The 14,175-nt window shown below is 38.3% G+C and overlaps 1 protein-coding gene across 1 annotated transcript; it reads right to left on the bottom strand.

Annotated features, from left to right (window-relative positions):
• Positions 1-658: 658 nt before the first annotated feature.
• PAPS1 (poly(A) polymerase 1) lies at positions 659-12,967 on the bottom strand. The gene is made up of 13 exons (XM_077387878.1): positions 12,899-12,967; positions 12,151-12,817; positions 11,976-12,053; positions 11,777-11,884; positions 9,698-9,760; positions 9,432-9,593; positions 6,109-6,222; positions 5,844-5,906; positions 5,426-5,755; positions 3,508-3,672; positions 2,469-3,419; positions 1,117-1,193; positions 659-1,008 (listed from the first exon to the last, which is right to left on the bottom strand). The coding sequence occupies exons 2-13, from the start codon at positions 12,265-12,267 to the stop codon at positions 963-965; spliced, it is 2,274 nt and encodes a 757-aa protein (XP_077243993.1). The 5' UTR covers positions 12,268-12,817; positions 12,899-12,967; the 3' UTR covers positions 659-962.
• Between the last annotated feature and the right edge of the window lie 1,208 nt (positions 12,968-14,175).

Below are 14,175 nucleotides of genomic sequence, written 5' to 3'. Positions count from 1 at the left end.
GAGAGAAAATAATATTAGTGACATAATGTTCCATTGCCATGGCTCACGAAAAATAGAAAAAAAAAAAAAAAAAATTTGTGGCATAAAGATGATGCCTAAGTACTCCAATTGATAATGGTTTTCCTGGTGGGGCTTAAAATTTCTCTAGACGTTAAGGGGCAGTTTGTATACTCTGATTTTAGAATCTTGGATTTCCTCACCCTATCAGCCTCTATTGACAGAACCCTAAAAGAGGCTTAATTGATCTACAACAGAGAAGCTAGCAATCCTCCATCTTGATCGGATCATCCTAACCCTTAAATAGGTTTCCACCCAGAGAAGCTAGCAATCCTCCATCTTGATCGGATCATCCTAACCCTTAAATCTGTTAGGCCTCATTCATGTTTAGTCAGTCAACTGCACCATTTTAGTACGCCCTCATTCATTCATATGATCAGGTATCGTACACTGTTCGCTACAGCCACAAAAGTCCCCCAATGCCAATCAGATGGTTAATATTTTGACATTTGATATCTTGCCCATCCAGAATGGAGCCCACCAAATGAACAGTCCTGATTGCATCACGTGATTTTTATGTATCATAACACATCCCAGCACCCGTTTCAACAATTCTAACTGAGAAAATAAACCAATCCAAGCCAAGTTTGGTACTCAAGAGTCATAAAGTGAAGCCACAGGTCATCACCATCTTATATTTAATCATCATAGATAACTAGTACATGTAGAAAATACATTCATGTGGGGGCAACACAGTCCTACCCAAATGACAGTCCATTGCATCTACCCAAAAAAGGGAGGCAGTACAGAGTACAGACATCATCTCCTTATAAATTATTACAAGCTTCCATCTTTCAATGGGACTTTGTAGGGAATAAGGTTAAAGAAGACGATGATTTTCATACAGGATAAAAGGAAATCCTCAAAAGTTGTGTCTTTGCTGGACCAGAGACATGAAAAAACTTTTACCTACTTGTACTGGGTGTTTTCGCTGTAGAAGATAAATTCAACCTGCCATGAAATTACAGCCAACCAGAAGAGAATACAGAGAAATTATCTTATAGAAAAGTTTGGTAAAGATTTTACAATAGAACCCATAGTATTGGATAGGTCAATTACCTGATAAGAAGCTTAGGCGGGGTCTTGGATGAAGCCACAGGGGCGCCATTAGAGAATGGGACAGGCAGTTCAGCAGGCTTGTTCAAAAGGAAAGATGGGTCGTGTCAGTCCATAGACCCAACTGAATTAAAAGAATCATCTTGTTCATGATTCAAGTAGCATAAACGAAAAAGACCATCAAATGTAATCTAGGGTTCTCCTCCCCTAAAAGTGTTTGGGTTTTGGTAATGTGCAAAATTTAGGTATTAATAAAACAGGAGTTTCAGGCTTAGACACACAAATATGCAACTGTGATTAGCTAATATAAAAGTATAATACAAAATTCTAATCTCAATAACTCTAGCAATTGGGTAAAGCCTGACGCTATACCTTCTTTACAGTTGCTATTTATATATGATTTTTTTTTTTTAATGGCAAAAAATACAGCTATTTATATATGATATTGTATAGTATTTCTAACATTTTTTTTTTGTTTTGAAAGATAAACCTTATTTTACTAAATTAAAAACATCGGGAAAGAGCAGTCCTAATAAAATAGAGTACAATAAGTATTTCCACCATATCTAAGTAAACATATGTTCATAAATATTAGATGTCACAACTACAATATTGGACGGCCTAAGATACTGCCGAGTGTTGGGCTTCGATAAGATTTGGATCGAGTCTCATAGCCAAGTATTAGTCAATTTACATAAGGACAAAAGGACCCTCCATGGACACTTCGCACATATATATTTAGAAATCAATTAAAAAATACTACAATAAGAAATATTCCTTTCATTTTACTGTCAACAAATTACTTTTTTTAATATGAAACAAAAAGATCGTGCAGGGGGGAGAACGTGCTCCATGAATAAAATACTACATGTTCGGATATTTGTACCGCTCAAGACTTGAACTCTGGTCAAGTTTGTTAATATTAACCATCACTACCAAATAGAGCAACAGTGGGTGGTAATAAAATCACTACACACGGGATAGCATTTACCATTATATGGTGTTCATGTGTGTAAGAAAATTGTCCAGCCGGGTATTTTTCTATGTGCAACATGTGTCCTTAACTCACAGGCTGGTAGTAGCAGTAGTAGGTATTAGCAAAAAAAAATTGTACGGTGTTACCAGATATTAGCAAAAACAATAGAGGGAGACAAAATGATCAGCAAAAGAACGGATTAACAGTAAAAAAGATGATATATGGAATTAGTAGGTATTAGCAAAAATAATAAAGAGAGATACATGATATGATCGGCAAAAGAACAGAATAACACTAGAAATTTATTTTCAAATGTAGATTAATGCTAGAAATGGATGATGTTAATATGGAAAAAGATCACAAGGTTAGAAATCAAGACCTCAAGCTCCTCCAAGCCCCCATTTAAGCAATTAGCACGTGATCCTACTACACCATTCCCTGCAAGTGATTCAACGGGGTTGCCATTCATGTTCCCAGCTAATTCTTTACCTTGATCTACCGATCCATATTCTTCAAGCTCATCAAGTTCATCTTGAAATGCTACATTGTTGATAGATGTAGCAGACGTTATCTTCTCAATTGCAATCTCCTCTGCTTTAAAGCTTGAAATAGCAGTGCCAGAGGGTCTATTGGGCTCAGCGGCTACACTGCCATCTGAAGCAATTGCGGAGTTATTTTCTTCACTATCTACAACTTGTTTTCTCTCGCATGTTTCTTCCTTAAAATCTATATCCTTCTTACCGCCTTCGGCCATTCTCTCACGTGATTTAGCCGCAAACTCTTCGGCTTCTTTAGAGCATGAACTAGCAATACTAGGGAGTTTAATGGGCAGGCTAGATCCTTCAGTTCCTCCATCGCTAACAGCTAAACACTTTGAATTTGCCGAGTTACTTTCTCCATTATCTTCAACCCGTTTTCTTTTTCTTGGTTCGCCTGATAAATCTGCATCTTTATCATTGTCTCCTGCTACATGTGATTTATCAGCTTGAACCGAGTTAGAGATTCTTGATTTTGAAACTGATTCACTTGCAACTCTTGTAGGACGAGAAGGCCGAGTACCACCAGGAAAGACGAAAAGAGGAATATTCCTTCGCCTTATATGGGAAACCTTGATCTCCATCCCGGGCTTCCACAATGTGTACTTACCAACAACAGTGTGTTTGAACTCCTCTACACTTGCCCTTATATCAAATTGTTCACCTTCATTTATGGTTACCCCTTGTTTTCGTTGGAGACCCATGAAAAAACAGCAATGGAACGGTCTGGATTTGTCCGAGAAGTCACATGGGTGTGGGTGGCACTGGAGCATGCCAAAGGTGTGCCGCTCTATCTGGTTTGGACCCAAAACAGTTGAGTCAGAAAAAATCTAAGAATATGAGACAAAGCAAACCATATGGAAATAAAGAGAGTCTCTTCACCGTCAATGTGAGCGTGCGAAGTCGAGATTCGACCCAGCCTTTCCATTTCCTTAGGTCATCATTGTTTTCTGCAGTAATGTCAATCTCCAGATAGTTCTTGTACGCTTCAAAGAAAGGGTAAGGCTCAAAAAGAGTATTCCAGTCAGCCTTGCTTATCTCCATCGCCTGCAGGTATTAACTAATAATTAGGCCTGGGAACAATATTAATACTAGCGGCAATGAAATAGAGTCCAACACAATTAGATAAAAATGTAACATTAGCCACAATGAAAGGTGCTGTAATAGATGTCTTGTATTATGTTAGCGAGTGATCACCGGGGTGGCACTACACACTTGACTCCAACTAGGTTCACCATGCTATTGGAGGGAACTTTTGGTATTTGTACTGAGTATTTATGATCCCTGAATTTTAGGGTTTTGTTTCTTTCTGTACCATTCTTGAACCCTACACCCCAATGCAACAGAGTACTTATTGCCTCTACCACTAGAGCATGTAGGAGATTGGTTCCCTGGGTTTTACGGTTACGTGAAAGAATTACAGTTTCAGGCTGTGAGTGGTGAGAGAGCACAGTTGTAACCCTAATTTCAGAAATAGTTAGAAATCTTCTCTTCTCCGTGGATATAGGCACACTGACGAATCATGTAAATCTTGCCGTGTTCTGTGTTTCTGCTCTATTTTTTTACTACTTTGTAGTCTGATCAGGATTTGCATTTAGAAAAGGCATTCGAGATGTTCAACAATAAACAGCCAAAAATATAAAATTGCATGGTCACCCAGCAAAAGAATAAAATGCTAGTGAAATCAAAACATTTATGGTTACTAAGTCTCAAAAACCAGCATACTTCTATTGTATGGATTGTACTTGAAAACTTCTGCATGGCATCAATTATTTTTTTTATTAGTAAGCTGGGATTGAACCACATTGTATGACATCAATTTGAGAAAAAAAAATTGGACCTTGGTAAATGAACTCCCAATGGACCTTGGTAAATGAAATCCCCAATGGACCTTGGGAATCTCTCTCAGACTTATCATTTTTTAGCTTTGATGATGATTGCTGAGCATCTCTAGGTCAGGATTCATCTTCATTCAAACTCACTAAGCATCAAATCCATGTCAGATTTGGCCAAGGCACTAAGTTACTCAGGCTACTCAGACAATTGAGAGTCAAATCGGGTGTCAGAACCGAGTCAGCTGCTTCCTCGTGCCTTTGACCAGCCAAATCTCTAAGTGTGTCACTACTCCAGACAGCAACGGCGAAATTGACCAACATGACCACAAGCTTGTGTCCAAATTTTAAATGTAGGAAAAGAGACAAATAACTTGAAACCACCAAGTTGACCAATATGACCCCACAAGCTTGTCCCCAAATCTAAAGATTAGGATAAGAAACTTATATCTTACATCAATGGACCCCATCTATGAAGGGATTAGATAGTTTAAGTTGACTACATACAAGACCATTCATCTAGATGGTATAAGTCTCAAATGGGACATATCTGATATCAATGGACCCCATCTATGAAGAGATTAGATAGTTTAAGCTGACTACATCCAAGACCATTCATCTAGATGGTATAATTCTCAAATGGGACAAATCTGAATCCATACACATTTAGCATCTAAGCTTCTCTTGTCAATTGTATTTTCTAACATATCAATAATTCTAATAAAGACAACGAATTGTGCCACCCATGAAAATAGATTAGCTACAAGTCTTCCAAGAATATACTAGAAACAATCTACCAGCCAGAACCAATCTTGCATGACACAAGAACGGCATTCCTAGCAAGATGAAAAGAGATTCAAAAACAATGTGCCATATATTTTATTTGGAGAAGGGAAAGGTTTGTTTTTACATTAAGCAAAACTTTGGCAATCATAAAGGGAAAAAAATGCTTGGAAGGTAAAACGCACCTCACAGATTTCATTTCCTCGCTGGAATTGTTCGGTCATGACACGCAATGTACTTGATGATACATTATAGCTAGAGTTCATACAAGGATATGCAGGCGTGATTATAGGCATCCGATGTGATCTGTCTCGAGGATTTCTTCTTGGATCCCAAACAGGAAGTCCCAGAGACCCCTCTTCAATAGCACATAGCATCACAGGGTTTGGCCAGTGCCACTGGGTGTAAACCCGAAAGAAGCGAGAAACCAGCATACTAGGCAGCGCATTTGGGTACAGCTGACATATACGAGCAACAAGCAATGCCCAGTTTATACCGCCAAGAAAGCCTGCAACCTGCACATGACAGAGAGAACCAAACCTACTAAACGGAAAAGAGAACAGGAGATGTGAAGTAATCGTCTATATTACAAACACAACCTACATTTGAATAAACACCTCGACGTTTTGCCCATAACCTCATGCATCTCAAGGTTGTTCGGAAGTTCTGCATTCAGGTAAAATTGAGACAATCAGATCCTATATTTGTGAAGGCAAACAGGTACATATGCATTTCAGCATTTCCACAGGGATTAGTCCCGCCCTAAAATGGGGTGGGGATACCCTATGTCGCCCAAAAAAAGAGGTGGATATGCATTCCGCATGTGTGTTTCCACGCAGACTCGACTCAGAATGAATAGCAAAAAAACCTGGATATTTGGCACCAGACGTAGAATTTGATCAGTAACTCTGCACCCATTGAGGCTACGAACAGTCTGTTCATCAGCATTCTGAAGGGTTGAATCTTGTGAAATATCCAAGTCCTGCAACATAATAACATGCTTGAAGAAGATCCAGTACATACCCATGGGCCCACACGAAGTGCATAGTATCTAAAATTCTGTATAGGAGTGTTTAAATGTATGAATATACGCAATGCACCATTTGAGTTATTATGGTCAACGTTCTTCAATATTATTATGTGCAAAGAAAGGAATTCCCATCTTTGGATTAGCTACATTTGCAAGTATTATTTATATAATTCACATAACAAACAATTTATTGTTAAACTCCCACATTTAATTAAAATATGGCCTCTCAACTGAATAGGCCTTGAGGGCAATTTTTATTTTTTTTTTGAAAGGTGAATAGATAATATATTAAAGAACGAGACCGAGGAAGTCCCGAGAGGAATACAAGATAAACTAAAAAGAAGCAGGAATCAAAAAAGACTAAGACTCAAGGAGGAAGATAGGCAAACTGTTCCAATCTCTCCCTAAAGACTCCATCTTTGGCTAATTTATCTGCAATACCGTTTGCAGATCTTTTTACATGATATGCTTGTAGACGAGAACCTCCAATCAAGTCTTGAATCTCGTCAAAGAAAGCCGTGAATCTCCATGGGGAAGAATGTGACCCATTAATCCATCTTATGACATTTTTCGAATCACCTTCAATCTCCACCCTAGATAGGTCAACATCAAGGAATTTTATACCATGGTGAATCGCTCTAACCTCTGCCTCATTCGCGTCCGCCATCCCAATAGGACCCGAGAAAGCCCAGATCACACTCCCTTGATAGTCTCTTAATACTCCTCCAATACCGGATGGACCTGGATTCCCCATACTAGATCCGTCAAAGTTAAACTTAAAGAAACCCTGTGCCGGTGGCTCCCATACTTGATCCACCCTCGGGCTTCCCCTATCTCCATTGCAAATCACCCCCCAACCATGCCACAAATCAAAGGCCGATACAAAAGCAAAGCTGTGAATGAGTCTTACCCAGGAGATAATAAGCGCAACTTTTTTGTTGAATAGGAAAGAGGGCCTCCTGGAGAATCCTTTGAAGACCCTAGCATTTCTTTCCTTCCATAGAACCCATACGATAGCTAGAAAAGAAGTTCGCCACAGAATTTTACCCTTACCTTTCCATGGACACCACTCCCTTATGCTCTGTTTGGTTGCCGGGTTTTTTTTGTTCCCGGGAGTTATGTGGGAGAAAAAAATACCCTTGGAGATAGGTGGGGAAAAAAAAAGTCCTGGAAGTATCCTGGTAAAATAAAAATCCCATGTTTGGTTATGTGGGAGAAAAAAATACCCTGGGAGATATGGTGGGAGAAAAAAAAACCTTTGTTTGGTTGCTTGAACTGTTGGGTAGAAAAAAATTCTTCTCAAGCTTATTTTTGGTTCCTGAGTTTATTTTGGTTCCTGGGGTTATCTTGGGATGGGATGAAAAGGCAATCATTACAAAAGTGGGATTAAAAAATTCACCCCACAAGTAATCATTACAAGAGTGGGATTAAAATAAACCTAGTGCTAAAAGGCAACCAAACATGGGATGGGACCAAAATTTAACTTACTCTCCCACAAAACTCCCAGGCACAAAAAAAAACCCGGCAACCAAACAGAGCATTAAGGGCAATTAACTTTTCTTTTTCTTAGAGAAATGGTAAAGACATTTTTAAAAAAACAGAAAAACTGGCAGAATAGAACAGGGCAAATGGGAACAATCTGAATGATTGGAACAGTCCGGAATATCCAGAAGTGACTGGAACACAAGCTGGTACGTTCCAAAGTTCCAATACAGTTCTGTTCCAGTTTCTACACAGGAACGGAATGTTCCAACAACGGCATTGACAATCATGGTTTACTTGGATTTCATCTTATACCTCTAACACGTGCATGGTATAAAAACTATGTTTCGAAAAAATTCATGAGTCCTGGAAAATTTGCCACAAGATAGATCAACTCCAAAGAGACTAATCATAGCTTAAACACTATGATTTCAGTTGAAACTTTGAATTTATTGTTGACACACGAGTCGACACTATAGACAATCCTTTTGAAACTTGTAAACATACTATAAAAGTGTCAGACTTAATGTGGGCATGTCAACACGTTTTTGTACCACGTCAAGTGTGAAATAAAATTTTCTTATTGAATACTGTGTTCACCCTCTTCTTCATTAATAACTCTTCTTTAAACAAATTTTTGTTGTAATCTCCTAAATAAACCTAAAATCCTATACAAACTCTTCTTCCAATATAATAATCAGTGTATTCTACTGGTCTCTTCCACGTTGTATATGGAATACTGAAGTGAAGAGAACTAGATAGATTGATGAATGTACTATTATTTGATTATCTCATGTTTAATCCAAAGATTTACTAATTTATTAAAAAGAATAACACATTTGCATTGTTGCAAATTATGATTAGTAGTCAATAATTTTATATGTATGTGTACGGGTGTGTCCCCGTTTCTAGGAGGATGTGCGGTTGGGTCAAAGTCCTCTTTGCCTTTAGTTTTCAAGCCTCTATAGAATCATTTGTGAGAAGAGTGCCTCGTGTCTGATTGTTTTGAGAGATTGGGTAGAGAGTTAGTGTGGGGATAGTGGGGCTGTCGTCGTTCTTTCAAAAGAGCGATTGTGTGGTTGTTGCAGATGGTATCAAGGATTGTAGGGCTTGGGGTCCAGATCCTAGAGAGTTGTTTTTTGTTCCATCGTTTGTCACAATATTTGCTTAGATGGAGTCATTTGCCTAGTCAGTCTGATTGTCAGTCCAACATGCGGTTGGCCTCCGTGCCTAGTCAGTCTGATTTATGGTGAACTGGCCATGGTAAAATCAACACCTGGGATGTTATCAGACAAAAGAAATTGTTTTATGGTGAATTGGGACATTATGTGGAAATAAGAACCTAAGGCATGTCTATTGTCACACTTAAATCGTTCATAAAGAAACCGATTGAGGCACGCCTAGGCTAAATCCTCATATTATCCATAAAATGGAAGAAAGTTAAGTCAAATGGTGATATAAGTAAACTTACTCGCTACACGAGAACATAGATCAAGAACTTGTAGATTTATGGGATTTTCAATAAAAGGTATACAATGCATCAAGTATGACATCCAACTTTACTGGCTAATGGAAGAAGTGTGTATTAGCTAAGTTACTGACTACATGCCCCAAAAAGTTTAGCATTTTCCCATAACATGTATCCATGATAAAGACCATAAAAGAAAATCATGACTTACTTCAGGAATTACCCAGAGTGACAACTTAGCATACAAAAGATCTATAGAAACCCCACTGAATTTGAATCTCATCACGGGAACATGAGCATCAGGCACAGGGTGCAATTCTGTTACTTCAGGCATCTCAGCCAACATCTTATGAAGTTCCACGAAAAAATCTTCCTGCCATCAGGTTTGGAAAATTTATTATACTCCATCACGCATACTTGTAAAAGAAAGAAAGCAATTGTAAGAGTAATGGCCAGTGAGGTAAGATTTTATCTTACTTCTCGTGTTGCATGTCTAGGTCCCACACATAGTGTGTCTATATCTGCACCAGGGCCATGTACCTAGAATATAAACAGAAAAATATGAAGCTCATAAATAACCACAACACTACAACAAAGATGAGAGCTGTCAGAGAAAAACATTAACAGATAAAATTACAAAGAAAAAGATGTTGTCAAGAGCCACAGTATAACATTCAGCGGCAATATTAGCATGCACCCAAAACCATTAATGGGTCTTACTGCACGAAATCCCATTCAACTCCCAAAGGGAGCTTACCAGGGAAATGTGGTGTGATTAAGATTGGGCCATATGTCAGTGGTTGCCTTTGCAGTGCAGAGGCCGAGATTAGTTGGGCCTACTCAGGACCATAATTGATTCTAATGGGAAGGTACAGGCTTTGCTAAGTGGGATCGGCTTTGTTGGAGTCACTCACCATTAAGGGGTACTACCTCAACGTGACCTGTGGATTAGAGATGGTGTTCCTTATCCTTGGAGATTCGTTGACGCCATTGAGGAGGTTTTGGACATAGTTGAGGCTCATGACAGTTTTTCAGCATGTTTTCGACCGGGAAATAGTTAGTCAGATCACCTTGCTTCATTAGGAATAATAAAGCGTCATTGGAGATGTTTGGTCACCTTCCAACTTTTGCTTTTTCTTCTGTTGTTTTAGTGTAGCTTGACCATCCGGTCATGGAGTTTTTTCTCTTTTCTTAATAAACTCATCCTATTAAAAAAAAGGATTGGCCCAGATGACAGCCATGTCTTTGCAAGGGCCATCACATGTTCTAGTATAAGCCAATTACTGACACCTTGACAATAGCTACAACATCTAGTATTCCTCAAGATTCCTCGTGTCAGCTCAGAGGAAATTAATAAAAATAAAAACAGAAAGAAAGAAAGAAAACCTCCAAATACTAAGAAGAAAAATCCAGCAGTCACTCCAAGATTAGCGAGTCCCCTTTTTTTTATGAATGGTAAGATTAGCAAGCCCGTAGATGATAGAATTTAACTCTCTATTCTTCTCTAGGCATGACTCGCCTGCCCGAAACTCAGAAACAAGTTACGACACAGAAAAACCTAGTCAAAGATAACTGCAATTCTGCAAGGAGGGCATCTTGAACCCCCTTACTATGCAGATAGCATCTCCTTCAAACTGAAAACAGCAGAATTTGATGTCAAGAAGACCTCTCATGACCAACTATATATCTCCGCCTCATCTGTGCACATCAGAACACCAAGGATCTAGCTCATGCGAGAATCCCACCATCACATTCTAACCTAACAAAGCCAAAGTAGACAGACATGTTGCATTTATAAAGGCTGAGATAGCCTACAGAAACTGAGATGACCAGTGCTCTCATAAACTAGGCAAGAAACTCAGAGCAAATTGCCAAGCTAAGATGTCTCAATCACAAAGCTGCAATCCCTACAAATCAGCAATCAGCCAATCCAGAGCCACCATGTAAGCACAAATCCCTTCAAAAAGCCACCAGCAGCTTCCCTCACAGAACCAACTAACCACCTTCCCATGAAAATGGAGATCATAGGGGTTGGGCGGTCCCTGGCCAAAGACCAATTAACTCAAGAAAAATCCGGAACGCTGATTGAGTCGAGTGCCCACTTGACTTGTAATTAAGAGTCTAAGACTGATACAATACATGGATTCTTCTAAATGAGCGAAGAATACGTGCCGCAATACTGCAGGATTCTCTAAGACACTTCAAAATCTCTTTTATATGTTTTTTCTAAATACCACTGCCACAACTTTACAATTACCGCACCTTTTGAGTTTTACCCATCCCGATAGTAAGTTTCTTAAATGGAAATAAAGAATTATATATACTTGACATATTAAAATTTTAAATATATTACTTGTTATAAGCATATTATAATGTAAAAAAAATAAAATTTGAGGATTGATTAAAATATTTTGGCAAATCCACGAATCGTTCTTTTTGAGGATTCGGTGAGACGACACTCGTATTCGTACTGATGCAACATAGAAAGAAACCAAACAGTTCTATATGTAAATTGAAGTGGAAATAAAAGGAAAAATAATGGAACGATATCCATACCCCTAATCGATAAGAACCAAAGGTGAATATCTTAGCATTCGCTTCATGGACAAGCTGCTCATTGAATCCCTTAGCCCGGCTAACCTTTTTTACCCAAGTCTTCAAAATCTGTACAAATTTCCAATAGCATCAAACGAAATAAAATAACAAAACTTCCAAAAAAAGACCCATAAAATTAAAGCCAACACTGCAACTCGACCTGGTCTAATCTGCCCAACACTTCTTCTCTGCTCACAGCCTCTTCCTGACTTTCATACAATCCCGAGTCTGCGAGAAACTGATCCTACCAACTATCAGTGAAAATCAACAACAAAAAAGTAGGAAAGAACGGAAAACCCAATAATAATTACACATGGCCAAAACTAAATACCAACCTTTTCAAGTTCCTTCGTTTTGATTACATCGAATTCCGAAGGCCCGCCCAAAGAAATTGGTTCAGTAACTCCTAGGTATTGCCCGTTATTCCGTTGATTTAATCCGATGCTACCCATTAAATCGTTCGAATTATATGTTTTTTTTTTGTTTTTTTTATAATTTATTATCGCACAGATTACAGACGATTCAAAAAATTTCCCCTTTGTATCTAAGAATCAACAAGAGGGGATTTCAATTTCAATTTCAACAGAACTATAAGAAGAAGAAAAAATACAAACATAAGAAAAAAAAAAAAAAAAGAGGAAAGATAAAGATTGTAGAGTACTACTTAGTGCAGATGGTTCTAATCATCCAAAAAATTCATTAAATTCGAGCAGAGGCTGCTTCTACAAGAGATATAAGAACAAACAGAAAGGGGAAAAGAAAACCCTAGAAATTATCTACCCTCTGAATACATCCCAATATACGCTTTGAAGCTGATAATTTTATCCTTAAAAAAATAAATAGAATAGAACAATAGAAAAGCCTAAAAACAGACTCGCAATGAAATCTTGAAACCCTAGCTCTCGTCCCAACACTCCGATGATCTTTGAATCGGCAACTTGAAAGTAGATATCGTCTGTTCTTTGGCCGTATCTTGGAACGGAACTCGAACGAGAAGAAACCCTAGAAAACAGTGATTGGAAAACCTTTATTTACGATTATATGAAGAAGAAGAAGGAAAACGATAGCAAATTTAACACTTACCTGGATAAGAAGAAAGATCTTACAAAATACGTGTGCCAAGGGAATATGGTTATTTGTAGACGATGTGTGGGGTCAGTTCCAGCTAAATGCACCTTAATCGGATGATCCTAGCCTTTGATCATAATATTCTACAAGTTCAACGGTCAGATTGGACAAACATGTTCCCATGTGGGACCTTAAATCTATCGTTACCATTGATCTCAACATGTAGTAGATGTGGATTGATCTGCACCCGCCCATCCAAGTGATCTAATGTAGAAGAGAGTTATAGTAATCAAACAATCCTAACCAATCGATTAGTGAAAATGGAATATTAAGAAGGATAAGATAGGCTTATGACCCGCATTCCTATAAGCTGGGGAGCCCACTTCGTAGGATGATCCAAACCGTTTGTTTGTGGAGCCAAAGCGCAAGTAGCTGTACCTAGAAAATCATTTCCTTCAGATGATCCTAACCCTCCAATCTATAGAGGGACTGTACGTTATAGAAACCTTTAGATCGAAGTGTTAGGATCATCCAATTGAGATGATTATCTCCTGAAGTGGGCCCCACAGTATTTTTGAAAAATAATAGACTTAAGAATGTAAAATCTACAAAAAGCCCTTCACTATTGGGGTAAAGAAGTTGGCCCTAGTCATTTTTCTCAGGGAATTTGTTAAGAAAATCAGTGCGAAATTAGTTAGGGTGATTATATTTTTCACCCCCATGCAGTACTTGCACACCCCCCTTATAAGGTGATTTGACATGAAGTTGCCCATTTTCAGGTCAAACCAGGTTATAAGGGGGGTGTGCACGTAATGTAGCACTACTTTACTAGTGTATCACTTTACTTTTTTACCTCTCTTACCAAGACAAGTTAAACAACCAAATAATGCCCAAGATTCGGACTTCGACACTAGAAAATCTTACAAACACCCTTCCCATTGTTTTATTTGGTAAGAGACACCAAAAAAGCCTACTTGGTGTCATCGTAATGAAGTAAATGCGAGATTGGTTCAATTGAGTGGGCAACAATATCAAACCTCCAAAGAAAAAAGAGTTAGAGAAATACAAATAATAATAAAGTACAATTTTGCTTAAACTTTATCTCAAAATCTCTTCCATTTCACAAGATTTTTGAGAAACTATTTTCCACTGTCATCTTCTCAATAGATAAGAGAGGACTGGAAACAAAACAACCAATCAGGGGAAAATCCCATGACTTCGCATGGACGGAGCCATTTGGATGTTGCCCTCATCCGAAAAATGAAAAACTCACAAAAATGAACTTCTGCCCA

The sequence above is a fragment of the Tasmannia lanceolata genome, unplaced genomic scaffold (assembly GCF_043159265.1).
Source record: "Tasmannia lanceolata isolate RefF3 unplaced genomic scaffold, GAP_Taslan_0.1 ptg000008l, whole genome shotgun sequence".
NCBI classification, from domain to species: domain Eukaryota; kingdom Viridiplantae; phylum Streptophyta; class Magnoliopsida; order Canellales; family Winteraceae; genus Tasmannia; species Tasmannia lanceolata.
The sequence above is the reverse complement of the archived record's forward strand: the minus strand, read 5'-3'. Positions and strand labels throughout refer to the sequence as shown.